The sequence below is a fragment of the Mytilus trossulus genome, chromosome 1, assembly GCF_036588685.1.
Source record: "Mytilus trossulus isolate FHL-02 chromosome 1, PNRI_Mtr1.1.1.hap1, whole genome shotgun sequence".
Classification (NCBI taxonomy): Eukaryota; Metazoa; Mollusca; class Bivalvia; order Mytilida; family Mytilidae; genus Mytilus; species Mytilus trossulus.
The window spans coordinates 90,927,747-90,944,222 of NC_086373.1; the positions used below are offsets into that span (position 1 = coordinate 90,927,747).

General features: G+C 32.4%; 1 protein-coding gene across 1 annotated transcript in view; it reads right to left on the minus strand.

The window, feature by feature from the left end:
- LOC134690340 (uncharacterized) overlaps nucleotides 1–10,394 on the minus strand; it is a 40,002-nt gene extending 29,608 nt beyond the window's left edge. Inside the window, exons 1-5 of the mRNA XM_063550311.1 lie at nucleotides 10,014–10,394; nucleotides 8,411–8,577; nucleotides 7,584–7,630; nucleotides 1,001–1,123; nucleotides 206–330 (exon numbers count right to left, since the gene is read on the minus strand). Of these exons, the coding sequence (XP_063406381.1) occupies nucleotides 206–330; nucleotides 1,001–1,123; nucleotides 7,584–7,630; nucleotides 8,411–8,577; nucleotides 10,014–10,042 (491 nt within the window). The 5' untranslated portion in view covers nucleotides 10,043–10,394. The remainder of the gene's footprint in view (nucleotides 1–205; nucleotides 331–1,000; nucleotides 1,124–7,583; nucleotides 7,631–8,410; nucleotides 8,578–10,013) is intronic.
- Between the last annotated feature and the right edge of the window lie 6,082 nt (nucleotides 10,395–16,476).

The window sequence follows — 16,476 nt, forward strand, 5'->3', positions numbered from 1 at the left end:
ATAAGCGTGTCCTGCAATGCATTTATCACCTGTCATGTAAATCCTCGTTCAGTCAGAATGTCGCGATTGTGAATAGGATATTTCAAACATTTAATTTGTTAACAATGATTTTTATTTTCAGCGATTGATTTGACAAGACTTTTACTCAATTAGAAATAATATGCAGTTTATTTATAAAACTCAACTAACCGTATATAGTACTTACTGGGATTGACTTTGCTTGTATGTGTTAAGACTTTCATCAAGAACTTCAAAGGTTTGCACTGTTTGCTGAATGACATCCGACGTGGAATTTTGCGATACATTCGTGATAATTACATGTTGAATGCCCTGTTGTAACAAGAATACTTTTAAAATACTTTTTTCATAAATTTAACAATAGAAAAAGTTATTTGTAAAAGAAACTTTATGAAGGCAAACAATAAACAGATAAACTAAAAATAATACTACAAGGTTTCAATGGCTATAGAAGATACATGCACTGGAAAACATGTGTTCGAGCAACACTTGAACTTCTCAGGGTAATATAATAACTGATGAATCAAGCAATTTCAAAACAGGTCACTCAAACATTCTTTTTAAGTTGTTATAAGAAACAACTTTTAACTTGTTAAGGCTCGGGGTTAATAAGATATAAAAAAAGAAGATGTGGTATGATTGCCAATGAGACAACTATCCACAAAAGACCAAAATGACACAAACATTAACAATTATAGGTCACCGTACGGCCTTCAACAATGAGCAAAGCCCATACCGCATATAGTCCGCTATAAAAGGCCCCGATAAGACAATGTAAAACAATTCAAGACTTTGAACGATAGTATAGAGCAGTTTGTTTTCTTTTGTTGATATGTATATTTTATTTTGAGTTTTTATTGTATAATAATTGTTCAATTACAGTCTCAATGCCGTATTATCACACCTTCTTTCGTCAATACCATCAATCCTCAACACTTTGTTATCACTCTATGTGTTAATGTGCTCACATTTCAAAACATACCTTGAAAGCAAAATTTCTCCATAGTTTGGCAATCTTTTCCGTTGCTGTAATGTCTTCATTACGAACTATGATGATAACAATGGCATACTGGTTTATAAATAATTGAGATATTCCTTGGCTGAGCTGAAAAACATTTATCATTGGGGAAAAAAACCCAGAATATATTTCTTTTTCAAAGATTTAAAATGTGATAATACGCGCGATGTTTATAAAGAAAGTGTTTCATCAATTAATTAATTTCCACCACAGCTGTTATGTTCTATTTATTTATGTTCGCTGGTATTGCATCCAGTTACAAACTACAAAAATGTAATAAAAATAGAAAGTACTCTTGAGAAATATGTTGTGCAAGAATTCGAACATATTCGTACTCATTAATTGCAGATAATTTTCTGTTACAGACCTCATCCATGGCTATGATAATTAAAGACAATACTTTGACATTAATGCAAGCCTCCAATTTTATCGATATTTTAAGCGATCTCCCAGATATTGGATAACATACCACCTATCTTTTAATAAAGATTAAAATTATAAATAACGAAACACAATCTGCTTTATACCGTATCCAAACATATAACATATAGCGTTTAAAAAAGCTATCAGTCACTGCGAGTACTCTCATACTGTACTTTGTGTCTTTTTGTTGAGTAGGATATATTAAGACTCTGGCACGCCCGCTCTGTGTTTTTATTATTATGTTTTTTTTTCTACATTGTATCGATCTGACGTGTTAATCATTTTTTTATTATGTTGTACTGTTACAGCAGTGTCCCAGGTAAGGGGGAATTGGCACAGTTAGGCATGAACACCGTCTCTTTCTTTATGTGCCTTTTCCAAGTCAGAAGCATGTAATTCAGTAGCTGTCGTTGGAACTTATAAAAAAAAAGATATGGTATGATTGTCAATGGGACAACTCTCCACAAGAGACCAAATGACACAGAAATTAACAACTATATGTCACCGTACGGCCTTCAGCAATGAGCAAAGCACATACCGCATAGTTAGCTATGAAAGACCGCGAAATAATATATGTAAAACAATTCAAACGAGAAAAAGAAAAGCCTAATTTATGTAAACAAAAATGAAAAAAAATATGTATAACATCAACAAACGACAACCACTGGATTAAAGGCTTCTGACTTGGGACAGGCACGCACATACATACAGAATGTTGCGGGGTTAAACATGTTAGCGGGATCCCAAACCTACCCCTAACATGGGACAGTGCTGTACAGAACAACATAGAAACGAACTATCAAAATAATTTTAAAAAGACTTAACTCTTCAGATGGATAAAATAGAAATACATCTAACAAAAATACAAAGCGGACGTGGCCGGGTACTTGTATATCCCAACAACAAAAAGACTCTCCTGTCTGTCATAGGTATTTTATTTTCGTCAAATTTTTTTATATGAATTAATACTTTTCATGTCGGTGTCTTTAATAGCCAACTATACGCTTTATGGGACTTTTCCGTTGTAGAAGGCCGTACTGCTGCTTTTAATTGCATGCATCTACTTCATATGATGTTTGGTGGACAGTTTTTAGTTGGCAATCATACCATATGTCTATAAATAGTCATATAAAGGCAACAATACCGATGTTCAAAATCAAGGTAACATTTTTTTAGAGAATCAAATGAACCACAATCACTGTGTATCATCGCCACCGGAAATTGGGTACTAACGAAGCGGAGAGAAATAGAAAAAAAAGTAAACAAGTTAAGAATTCATTCAATTTAAAGCATTTCCTCTCATTTGATGAGGGTGCCGCTTAAGAAATGATTTTCTGATATATAATTCTTCAAATTATTAGGCAGATAAGTACAAAATTAATACAAGATTTTGTGTAATACTCCAAAACTTGCCACTTAGTACCGAAAAATTTCGAGGTCGATCGTCCTCTGTGGCCCCATTCTCAAGATATTGAACTGTTTTTCATTATTTTTCCAGACACGTTTTTAGATTATTATAGTCTAGCATCATATTTGCTGAAATTTGTTGTCAAAAACATGTTTTTTAAAGAATATGGACAAAAACATTGTTTGTTTGTTGTACGGCGAATTGCAGGACGTTGTACGGCGAATTGCAAAATAACAATTTTTGTCAGTACGGCGTCTTGCAATATATTATAATTTTAAGAGGAAATTAATCACTGTTTAGATAATATCAAGTGACGATATATTGTTGATATCAAAGCTTTACAGGCTTACACATATACAAAATGTCACATTTATATAAATATAAGCCGTTAATTTAGTTCAGAAGTCCTCGTTGCGTACCGCTTTTCGATTTTGTACAAGAAGTTTTTTTTCAACCATATTATCCTAAATACATTTATATATCGTTATACTACTAACGACTGTTGTCTTATTTGTTGTTAGGTTGAAATTGTGTAAGTTCAATAAAATAAATCGTCCATTCATCTTTTCTTGGTGCTAGCTTTTTTTTTTTTTTTAGATAAAAACAGTTGAGATGTGGTATGATAGCAAAAAAGATAACTATCCATCAGGATAAAATAAAGTGTATGCAAGCAATTATATGCTATCGTACGGCCTTCAATAACGAAAACTCGTACCTTATAGTCGGCTATAAAAAGCACCGACAGAAAAATGTGGAAGGACTCAACAAGAAAACTATCGGCCTAAATCATATACAGTTTAACAAAACAATTTATGAAATCAACCAATAAGATAGAGATGAAGAAACAACAACCACCGAACCACAGGATCGAGAATTCGGACAGACAAAATTAAGAAAAGTACTTTGTTTTCATCGAAATTAAGGAGAAACAAATCGTGAATTGCCTTTCGAATTAATTTTCTTGTCAGTTTCTTTTTGAAAATATATAATTTGCATACATCTTAAATGCTGTCAAGCAAATGGTATTTCTATCTAATGCATTTTATCTAATGCATAATTAGATGGGGGGAGGGGAGGGGGTCCGTTAACATGTTAACAACACCTCGACTTTGGCAAAAACAGTTAACACCAAATTTAAAATGCTGATAAGAGTTAACAGCAACTTTAATTTACCCTTTTTTCCAAACGAACCCAAAAGCAATGAAAAGGGGAAGTGCATATCTTCAATGTATTCAAAAACTTGAAAACCACTGTACAAAGTCGCAGAAATGCCAAGCTCCATAAGGAATCTTTTATAAAGCTGACTTATTTTCAGAAGACACACGCAAGTACCATTTTTTTTTATTGACACATGGACAGACAATTGAACGGATGGAAAAGCAGACGGAGTAATTGACTCCAAGAAAAAGGACTATGTCATGAATAATCGAAAATGCTTCAAACAGCAAAAAGGAGGCTTCTTCTGGTTATGTATATTGTTGAGTAAACGTTTTATGTCAGTCAGTCGTAGCAAACTTGAGTTATCGTCATGACGTATACGTAGGAAAGTGTAACAAACAGATAGAATGAGTGAATACTATAGGGCGCGAATTTTTTTTTTTTATGGCGGGGGCTCTTATAAATTATGGTTACATCTCAGTCAGGGTATTCATACGACTCATTGCTTTCATGATTTTATTAGGAATTACAAAGGTTTACTGACTTTTATTTTAAATCATCAAAACCAGTGTATAAATCAGAAAGTAGCATGTAAGGTGTCACAAATTGAAGCGCTCTTTTATCTCCAAGTCCCAATTAAGAACTCTGAGCTGATATAAAAAAAGCCTTGGTCCATCTTTACATTTCCGAAGTCTTAGACTAGCAAATTTGACATCAATTTGCGAACCAAGTCCTCATTTTCGGCCTCTTCTACCAGGCCACACTGTTCAGTTATTTTACGAATTGCAAATTGAAAAGGTACTTTATTTTTCACAATTCCGTCCAGGTACTCTGGGTCAATATAACTTATCAAACATTCCATATACATCTGAATTATTTTCATCATAGGACTGACTAAGGTTTTAGCTGGATAAGAAGTGGCCTTTCCTTTTAACGTTTTGGATACATTACAAATAGAAGGCATATATAACTACATTGGTTAGACTTATAAAGAGGGGCATGAGATATCCCTAAACATGTTTAACACTGCCGCATTTGTTGCACCTGCATGATCCAACTTGAGTCCGTAACCTTTGCTACATTTGTATATAGTCTTGTATTTATTTCATTTTTCAAATTTTGGTTCATTTATATGTTTCAAGAAACAAACATTGAACTTTTACCCCCTTTTTGTAGTTAAATGAGTGCTCACGTAGGAGACAGCTTCAGATATATCAATACACAGTTACAAGTTTAGTTTCGCATTATAGCCATGGTGAATTTTATAAATATGAAAGTTTTTGTACAATTGAATTAATATTTAGGTAGTTGAATAATGATATAGCCTTCCTAGTGGGTTTATATGAACATTTAGATTTAGAAATTTTGTATTGTTTTTCAACAAAGATTTGACGCTCGATCTTTTCAATTCAATTTATGGAAAAAAACAGCAGAAATGCATATGATTTTTTTTTAACCTTTTGATAGATATTTGTCTATGGTTTCAGGAAAGGTATCACTCTTATTGATTGAAAATTGAAATTTTCCTTTGGACCAAACTTTTTAGATCTTTGTGACATGTTCAACCCCCTATTTTGCAATATTTGGTATCAAATAAATGCTGATTGTTGCCATGGTAACACACAAAAAAAGATTATATTTCACTTTCACCATTATTACTATTGGAAATCAAATCTATGGACGATTCTCTTTCCATAAATATACACATGCATAACTCAAATAGTAAGCCTTATTTATTAGGAAGGAAGGGAAAGAGAGTGTTTAAAAATTATGAGTGTCAGTTCTAAGTTTTTTTCCTATCTGTGAATTCATATCCAGCCTAGTGCATAATTTTCTCGTTGCGTTGGGATGTTTCTTCTATTTGGTTGGGCTTCTGTTTCTTTGACATTTTCCTCATTTCCATTCTCAATTTTATCAAGGATTTACTATACTCAATTTTTTTTTAAAAGACATGAACAGTTACATATATGCTGAATATGTCACTTTGCGGAAGCAACGTAAAGAAGGAGATGGACAGCAAATTTTAAAATGATTCTTGTAAAAAACAGTTAAGAGCAGTTAACAGAGAAAATAATGTCAAAAACAGTGAACATTTTAAGTATTTTAAAAGTAACAGATAACAGGAATCTCAATTTCAAATAAACAGTTAACAACATTGCAAAGTTTAACAAAACAGAAAATCTGATTACAGACAGTGGGTCGAAAACAGTTAACAGTTTTTAAAATTTATCAGTCAAATAAAAATTTTAAACAAAGTTAAACCTTGAAAAGGACAAAAACAGTTTAACTTAAAAGGGTACCTTTTAAATACTTTATTTTCTTTGAAAGGACGGTAAATAATTATTATAAAATTAGCAAGTTGCCTTACAGTTGAAAACAAGTTGCCATACAGTAAATTTGTCAACACGAGCAAGTTGCCGTACCCTAGACTTTGTTTTTTATGGTCTACATGTATATTCTTTAAAATACATCTTTTTAACAACAAATTTCAGTAAATATGATGCCACACCATAATAATCTAAAAACGTGTCTGGAAAAATAATGAAAAACAGTTCAATATCTTGAGAATGGGGCCACAGAGGACGTTCGACCTCGAAATTTTTCGGTACTAAGTGGCAAGTTTTGGAGTATTACACAAAATCTTGTATTAATTTTGTACTTATCTGCCTAATAATTTAAAGAATTATATATCAGAAAATCATTTTTTAAGCGGCACCCTCATCAAATGAGTGGAAATGCTTTAAATTGAATGAATGCTTAACTTGTTTACTTTTTTTTCTATTTCTCTCCGCTTCGTTGGTACCCAATTTCCGGTGGCGATGATACACAGTGACAATAGGAACGATAACGGATAGATTAAGCCTCTCCTGCTAGGCATGATAGACAGGTGAATTTTAAAAGTTTAATTCTAATCTCATATCTTATATATCTATGGAAAGTTGTTTGCATTTCAGAATGAGGTCGATTTTCAACAGCTGGAAAAAGTGAAGTTGCTGTCATAGAATCTTTTCAGTCAGGTTTTGTTCAAATTTTGAAGAAAAAAAAATATATCCAGTCGAATGTGCATGCTACCGTGGGTGGTTCCGATATAACGACATACACATTTTCTCATTCGTAAGCCGAAGATGACTCGTATGTGGTATAGCAAAAGATGCAAAATGGTAAGCTGAATATGCTTATATTTTCGCGTTACCTACCATCGTTTTATTCTTTTATGAAAATATATTGCAACACAAGCTTCAGTTTTCAGAGTCGCCTTTTTCCTTTTATATGTATTTAACAATAAAGCTATAATTCAAATAGTTAAAACAATCTTGGTTAAATTTACTATTAGTTGATATAGCACTCCGTGCCATCATGTACATGTATCTTCATGGAAACATAAAAAGTCTTTAAGAGAGCTTGTTCAAAAATAATGTTCTTGCGGGATTAAAGATGTTCGTAAGGTGTAAACAACGAAACGGTTTGAAACGTATATTTACTTTTTTCTTTAATGTTTAAGATATTATAAATAATGAAAGTTCAAACACAAGATATATATTTATGCCAGAAACGTACCTCTTTGTCCGAAAAATTCCAAATTTCACAACTTGCTTTTTGGCTAACTGAAATCAATAATATTTCAATGTGTAAGTATGTTATATAAACATAAAATTATATTCATAATATTAGCTAGAAATAAATATTTCAATGTGTTACCGATTTATATACACTGGGTTTTTTTTTGGGTATTTTTCTTATCGCCCTATTTTCCACTTTTTATGTCCCATCCTTACTTTTTCAAACATTGTTAAAAAGACAAATATCAACATTTTTATAAAGATAAGATGTACACGATTGGAACAATATTTGTTTCTTTGTAATATGGCATAAGAATCACGAATATTGTATTTCTTTGGTCAAAATTCCAAGTAATTTTAAAAGAGCTCATGCTGTTGAAAAGTATATATTAGTTGATTTGGCTCGTTCAGTGACTATTTTATCTTTTCAGATGGAAAGATATGCTTCCTATTAACGATATATCTTGCTATTTCATTGAAGCACTACCGCCTCCATCTTCGTTGCCCTTGTCTTCTTAATCTTATCTTATATTAACGTACTGCAATAGTATGTACCGCAGCGAAGCTGTTAAAAAATTGATCTGATTATTTATATAGTTTGAATAGGGCAAGTAGTTATTACTAAAAGATAAAATATTTTGCATTGTTTATGTCTTGAGAACTAGTTTAAAGATTTAGGAGAGAATTTTGACATTTGAATATAACTAGGTTTGTAATCAAAAGAGGAAAAAAGAATACTGGTTCTACTTTAAAATCACATATTTCTCCTAATTTGATTGAAAGTAACATGATTATGAAATCCTTATAGATAATAATTATCCTTACGTGGTAATGTATAAATTTCGACCTCCTCATCAACAAACACGGCTGTATTATTTATGTCCCTGGAGTTAGACGATGTACTTATATGATCTTTATTGTACTCGCTTAAGGTCACTCGGGTTAAATCTTGTCTGTCAGAAAACGTTCCACCAAACACGAAAACATTGCACCTGAATTACAAACAGAAAACAAAGCATAAAAAATGTTATTGTTTATTGCGAAAATCTTGCCATTTTGGACAACAACACCAACAGCTGACGTCATTAGATTAGATTATCATTAGTAAATATTTGTGTCAAAGTTCATGTATTTAAAAGCAATGTATTATTTGGCTTCATATAGACACATTGAGTTCACTTGAGATGGAACTGATTAAACTGATTGACAACCGTTTTTATTGCTGGAGTTCATGCCGCTCAATCGTCACCTTTCTTTGATGTTGTTTTTTATTCGAACTGTTGTTTGCTTTTTTATCGTTTGTGGGCAAAGCATATGGTGTTGTCTATAATTTGTCTTCGATGTATTGTTTTTTTTTATGTTGCCCCGAATTTAGGATTAAGAGCAAATACATGTTGGATTCAGAATTATTCCTGTAGATATTTATTATATGAATTAGCAAAGTAAAAAGTCCGAACCTCGATATCGGTCAAGTACAAAGCAATGTTCGTGTACATATAACATTTGACACTGTACAATCATTCCTGATGCATCGATCTTTCAATCAAAAACACAAATCATACAGATGAAGGAAGATGTTACTTAGCAATAGCATTTGCCCTAGACAGTACATGTTTGTTCCCTTGAATTAAGTTTTGGCACAATCTCTATTTTCTCATAATACATCTTTTATTATATTAAGAAAATTAAGAAAACAAGATAATGACGCAATATACCAATAACACATGCTTTCAACACGAAAGAGCAGATTATGTCATCATTTCGATAAAAAGGAAGAAAACACAAAGTAGCATTATACTATGAAGCATTATTTTGCCTTCAGAAATTTTCTGAAAAGTTTTTAAATGCAAGCCCTGTAAAATGATCGAGTAAGACATCATAGATTCTATTTACACATTTTTACTAATCCTTTCTATTCTGTAATGTTAATTGTAAATGTTTGTCCTTAAACGCAAAAAATAACGATTTTAAACAGTGTTCATTGTTTGAGAGAATTTTGTTTATTTTAGGTAAATTTCGTTTTTATCAATTTAACTGCAAACTGTCTTTCGGCGTTCATTTTTAAAAATACCGTCGATTTTTTTATCTCAAAAAAGGTTTTTGTTGTTAACTTTTATTTTTTCATAAACTGACCACTGAAACAGTGCTTTACATTACAGGATGAAAAAATAATTAAAAAGGGATTCGGGGGATATCGAAATAACAGATATCCAGCAGTCACCTCTAAATATAGACTGTACAGGTATTGGAAAGACAAAATTGTAGAATAAAGTGGGTTTTTTTTTAAAAGACAAAATTGTAAAACAATATGATTACAACATATTTTTTTCATAAATTAACAAAGCAATTCAAAGTACTTTTTTCTGCTTTGATTACATCATCTTCGACCATTTGGTAGTCATAATTAACATACAAACATAAAACTTACCTGTCCACGACATCAACGCTGGATTCCATTTTGTTTTAATAATTTACGTGAAGAACATGTGTAAACAATCGAGATGCTGAAGATATTGTTTATCTTTGAAAACACCTGTCAGTTCTCAAATGAAATGAACAAGGTTCTGTAAACGGACAGCTATGTAAATACTTCATATCTTTATTTAATTTAGAATTCCAGATATCTTATGTGTTTTCCTAAACATGAACCGTTGCCAGCATTGTAAATCTCTGCCAACAATATTTGCGGTAATTTCCAATTTCCAGAACTTCCTATTGTTCCTGTTACATGTGTAATTGCTCATTAAACTTTTACAGTCGATATCTTGTGAGGTTTTATGTTTACTGTTTAAAGGTAGAATCAGAGATAAAAACAATCCTTCCTTTCAGAGTTTAATCAAAGATGGTACTTTGATGGCAACCGTTTTTTGCTGTAAGATATATACATTCATTACATTTCTGTAGAGGCTACATAATGGTTTTTATATTAGTTACTATTCACAACTTGAAAATATTGTATTCTTTTATATGAGTGACGATGAAGCAGTTCAATTATAAAAGACACTTAAAAACACATATCTACAAGTCCCACTCTAAAGAGTCCTTACTTTGTACATTCTAATGTATAATCATATAGTTTTAAGAGACCTCGAAATTAGTTATGTTTGTGTTTAAAAGAAATAATTAAGTATTACAAATTGAATTTGCAAAGATGAATTCCAAGTGATGATAACCAACAATAGTGACAGTCACTAAAACTAAAGTTGAACAACACGAACTCAATAAAAAAATAGAGGTATACAGGTAAAATACAATATGAGACAAACGCCTGTGCTGTATAATTATGCGTTGGGGGAAGCGATATAAGATTTTAGTCGGAGCCATACTTAGAGATTACTCAACATGTATCTATTATCATCAATATCATAGTGTGTATCTTCAATCCGGTGCTCTTGGCTCACTAGTAATGGATAAAGGCGGTAGTTTAGTTCTCAATTGTCTTATTTCAATTTCTATAATTCAATAATTCCAAAAAATATACTTCATATGAATTATGGTTCTACACGTTGATTCAATAGTCTGCTTTTCCTGCAATGATTCCATTGATAGAGAGTTGCTGCTTACACAGATGCTATTGAACTATGTGACCTATGTGTTTAAGTTGGCCGGGTCATCCCTTTGAAAGTTTGCGGACGCCATAAGTTGGTCCCTGTAATGGAATAGCTCTGTCACGGATGAACACGGTATCGGTATGTTCCAATTTTTGTAGAAATAATCCCGTCTTCTTAAAATTGTTATCGAGTGTGACATAGCACCAAAATGTGCGCTTCCGACAAGAGACACGAAAGATGACAAATGTTGAGCATAATCTTCTTGCCCTTCCGTAGCACATGATATCAACCCAATATTTTGGTGGTGTTCGTGTTGCTGAGTCTTTAGTTTTTCGAAGAAGGGTTTTGTGTATTGATGTTTGTCTTCATATTGTTTTTCGTTTTAGATCAATAGGGCTATCGGTTACTTTTTGACTTATGAATTTTGATTGTTTCTTGAATCGTTTTGTCATTCCGTACATACCCCCAAAAAGAGACAAACTAAAATGATTATTTTTTTCATCCCGTGTTTAGTCTTTCATTAAATGTGACAGAGATAATAGAATTGATTCTCCTGTTAAACTTTTATTTACAAAAACTTGTCTCACCCCACTGTCTAATACTGTTTTGCATCGATCCGTTTTATTTATTTCTGTTGAAAAACCAGACTCCCCGAAACTAACCGGCTTTTTCTCAATTCCAAAACCAATTAACTACTTTATAGATATGAGCTACAATTAAATCTGTCATTGAGGTTTTGTAATACTTTATTTGTGTTTATTGTCATTGTCTTTTACATTTTTATGTATTGTCTTTAATCTACCGTCTGTCTATCCCAAATATGGCATAAATCTAAACGAATTGCAGCAGAAATAAATTTGCGTAAAAAGATAGATAACTCTGGTTAGTTTCTTGAACAAAAATTATCGGTCATACTTATCGGACTTCTGCAATTCATCTGCCAATGTGTAAACAGAGACAGCTTGATAAAGAATTAACACGAATAACTAAGAAATAAGGGAACCACATTTGTTTATTGTGTTGGTTTTCTTTTTGTAAATAGAGAAATATAAATAGTAAGAGTCCTATCAGATTTTATAATGCATTGTGATTATCAAAAGGAAATTATCCTCATGTCCAATTAAAATGTATACATATGATCATGCATCGAATATATTAACAATATATGACAATCGTGAAAAGAGACTAAAATTATTTACTTTACAAAATCTATAAATAATATAAAAAAAAAACATGCAAGTTTACCTTTTGACTTCATATTTGTAAACAAACTTAGCTGAGTCTCCGGTCGGATCAAGGCCTTGTAGGGAGCTCTCTTGTTTTTCTGGGAGAGCGTTTGGTGGGAAATGATCTTGGTTTCAGTAGACCTGTAACATTCGAGACATTGAACTGCTGCTTCTTTTCCAACAATAATCGGATACAAGGTCATCGGACATTCATCCATAATGTTTTTAGACCAACAGCAGTAGGTATCCATACTGTAAGCCATAAGACTGATCATGCAATCAACTTACAATGTGACCTACCGAAGAAGACTATTTACCGGATTTGTAATAACATAAGCAACAAGACGGGTGCCACATGTGGAGCAGGATCTGCTTATCCTTCCGGAGCACCTGAAATCACCCCAAGATTTTGGTGGGGTTCGTGTTACTTCTTAGGTTTTCTATGTTGTGTCTTCTATACTATTATTTGTCTGTTGGTCTTTTTATTTTTAGCCAAGGCGTTGTCAGTTCATTTTCTATCTATGAGATTGACTCTCCCTCTGGTATCTTCCGTCTCTCTTTCACGGCAGACATCTTATGGCCGATGGATACCCCAGCATAACCTGAAATGTCTGTCCACCTTAACGGGACTGTATATTTGAAGTCGTATTTTTCAATAATCATGACAAAATCAAAGTCAAATCTAGCAAGCTCTATGATGTAATATCTTCTAATTGGTGTTTTCTCGTGAGATAAGTTTTTGTCTTATGAATTTTCTGAACAATTATCAGACACATAAATCATATATCATTATGAAAAGGAAGTGTGACTGGTTGGGCTTCGGATGAAGTAAAAAGAAATGTATGAACTTTACTAGTAATTCTAAATTAATAAAAAAAAATAAATCCTTTATTAAGTTGGTATCACTAACGCGCGCTTTTTAATGAGATATTTATATTTCCCTACATATAGAACTTATGGGACAAAAAAAAACGTTATTCGTAATTCCCGGCTTGCTACTAGTTTCAAAAAAGTTTTCTCTTTATGTATTCTGATTGAGTGACATTTTTCTCGGAAAACACAATAAACAAAGTGTTGCATTTTCATAAAGCGTGCATTTGATGTCGACCCAAAGTAAACTTGACCTTAGCTAGATTTTTCTATCCTTTATGAGGTTCCCTTTGAACATAAGCTCGCAAGTATGCAAAGTAGTAATACACCATTCAGTTGCCTTTATTTGATAAGGTACGGGTTACTCGGAAATGCAGAAAATGCTTGTGTTATTTTCATTTTCAAGCGCTTTAAGTCTAAGAGGGTATCATCAGCACCGTACTCAATGCTTCGGTATTGACATGATTTATATATTCAAACAGATTTTTCTTTAAAAACGAAGGTTCCAACTCCCTCATGCAAAGTTGATTTTAGATGAATTTGGCTATATTCCTAATTCTCTTTCCTCACTTATTCAATTTGTTATACATCATCTTCTCTCATTGTTTTAAAATTGAACTATTTATAATTTGGGTTTTAGTTCAAAATGCAATTTAACTAGTTGTCACTGGACGTTGACAGGTTAACAGTTCTCCCCTGACTGACTTCAATTTCGGACCATAAAGCGATAAAAAAAACACTATCGGTTTTAAGTAAAGAGTTTTTAATATACCATCGTCCCAAATATGAGTAGACTCGTCAGACTGGTTAGCAGTAAATACTTAATCAGTCAACTGTAGAAGGTCATATACTATTTTTTGTAGATGCAACCTTGACATACAAGACCGGGCATTCACAGGTACAAAACAAGTAATAGCTTTTAAAGGCCAATTCAATGTGTATCCATTTGTTCCTACAGACGTAAATTATAATCTTTTTAAAAATAACCTGTACTTGAACTTGTTCACTTTATTATTAACTGAATGTTTGTTGGTTTAATTCGTATACACGTTTCATTTCGATGGTTGTCACAAAAGAAGTTTAATCTTCATCGACAGTTGATTACAATAGATTACCGGATGAAATTGTTATGTCATTATATAATATTTTTGCGTTGTTATCTCTTTTGAACATCATTTGTTTTCATTTGTAAAAAAACGAACTATTCGACTATGGTAGTGAACTTCACATAATATGAAACAGAACGATATGGTAAAAAGTAGGTCTTATATTTCTTAAACTGTGCTGCTAAATCAACTTAAAATACTGCACTTTACATGTATATCAAATCCATCTTTTAAAACATGTGTAGTGTAAAGTAAAACAGTAAGGTTAAAAAAGTATGTATCTTAAAGAATGGAGGTTATCCCAATTAAGTCTGTGCGAGAAATATCAAAATATGGACAAAACTGACTGTGTTTCGATTTATACTTATAAATATCAACTAGAACACACCCGCGAAATCGCGGGCATTTAGAGCGTGGTTGAAATGGTCAATCCTGAAATTTCGATCTTAAAACACCCGTTCCCGACGTCCCGAAAAGGTCCTGCTTCATTTATTACTGTAAAAAAAGTGTATTTTCTTTTTACATTCAATTCTCAGTTAAATAATCATTCCACAGCGGTTATTGATATATTATACAGACACTCTCTATTTAATAAACTCTGTGACCGCCGATGATAGTAAACTGGAAAATGATATCAGGCAGAAAATACACTTTATTCCTAGTATATGTATTTGTTTCAAAGTATACAGTAAACGCAAGCCGGAGGTCTAATCTGAATTAAAATTTCGTCCAATGACGTATATCAGACAGAAAATACACTTTATTCGTAGTATATGTATGATAAAAGTATACAGAAAACGCAAACCGAAGTCCATTCTGGCTAAAAATTTCGTCCAATGACGGAAACATATCCGGACGCCTTTTTTCTCGTTTTTCTCCCAAAATAACTCAATCTGGATAATCATATGAATGGATGACAAATGCGATTATGCACTGTACATATAGGACACAGAGTCATGAAGATTAATTTATTGTGGAAAGAAGAGAAGCGACACCCAAAATGAGGTCTTCTCGTTTAATAGTATAGATGTTTAAATGTTTGATGTGTTAAAATTAAAATAGTGAAAAGATAACGAAAATATATTCTTTTAGACATATTTAGTTGGTGGAAAAACATAGGTTCCGCATGTTTACAAAATCCAATGTAGAAATACTTTAAAGAAAAGAATTTCCCTTTTCTGTTTCTTTCTGTGCATCTGTGATTTGTGTTTTTCTTTAATTTCTTTAATAAATTTACTTATGTTCCCTTATTTTAATTGATTATTGTTTCAGATAAGGTTGGTACATATTAAAACGTTTAAACCCGCTGCATATGTCTTCACCTGTCCTATTTCAGGAATCTGATGTTTAGTAGTTGTCATTTTTTGATGTGGTTCATATAAGTATTTCTCGTTCCTCGTTTTTTATATAGATAAGACCGTTGGTTTTCCCGTTTCTATGGTTTTACAATTGTAATTTTTTGGGCTTGCTGCATGTTCGGTGTGAATCAATGCTTCGTACTAAATACCGCAGTTTGACCTAAAATGGTTTACTTTTACAGATTGTGACTTGGATGAAGAGTTGTCTCATTGGCACTCATACCACATGTTTTTTTTATATCGATGTTCATTTTTATACAATCTTATAACTGTGATTACGTACTAAAAATGTAAATTAGCAAAATTATCCTTTACTCTGGAAAATAAGGATAGAGGGGCATAACATATAAACTAAAGTTCTTTCATGCTCAATGATGACTTCTAATTTATATATGTTTGTTCTGATTGGTTGCTGACTGATATACTTACATCTTCTTTCATTCAACTGTCAACGTTGTCAAATGATGTTTTATCAATAGAATATGTAAGTCGTCCAATTCAATATTCGTAGTAGAGGAGCAAGCTACTTGCACAACTATGTGACAGGGTCGAGTAAAACATTTCCCATTGTAAACTTTCCATTTCTTTGTAGCAACAGTGTCACCCAGCTTTGGGTGGGGTTAGTGTTGCTTAGTCTTTAGTTTTATATGTTGAGTCGTCTGCACTTTTATATGTCTGCTTGTCTTTTTATTTTTTGAGCATGGCGTTGTCGGTTTGTTTTTTATCTGTGAGTTTGTTTGTCCCTCTGGTATCTTTCGCCACTCTTTTCTCTCTCTGTCA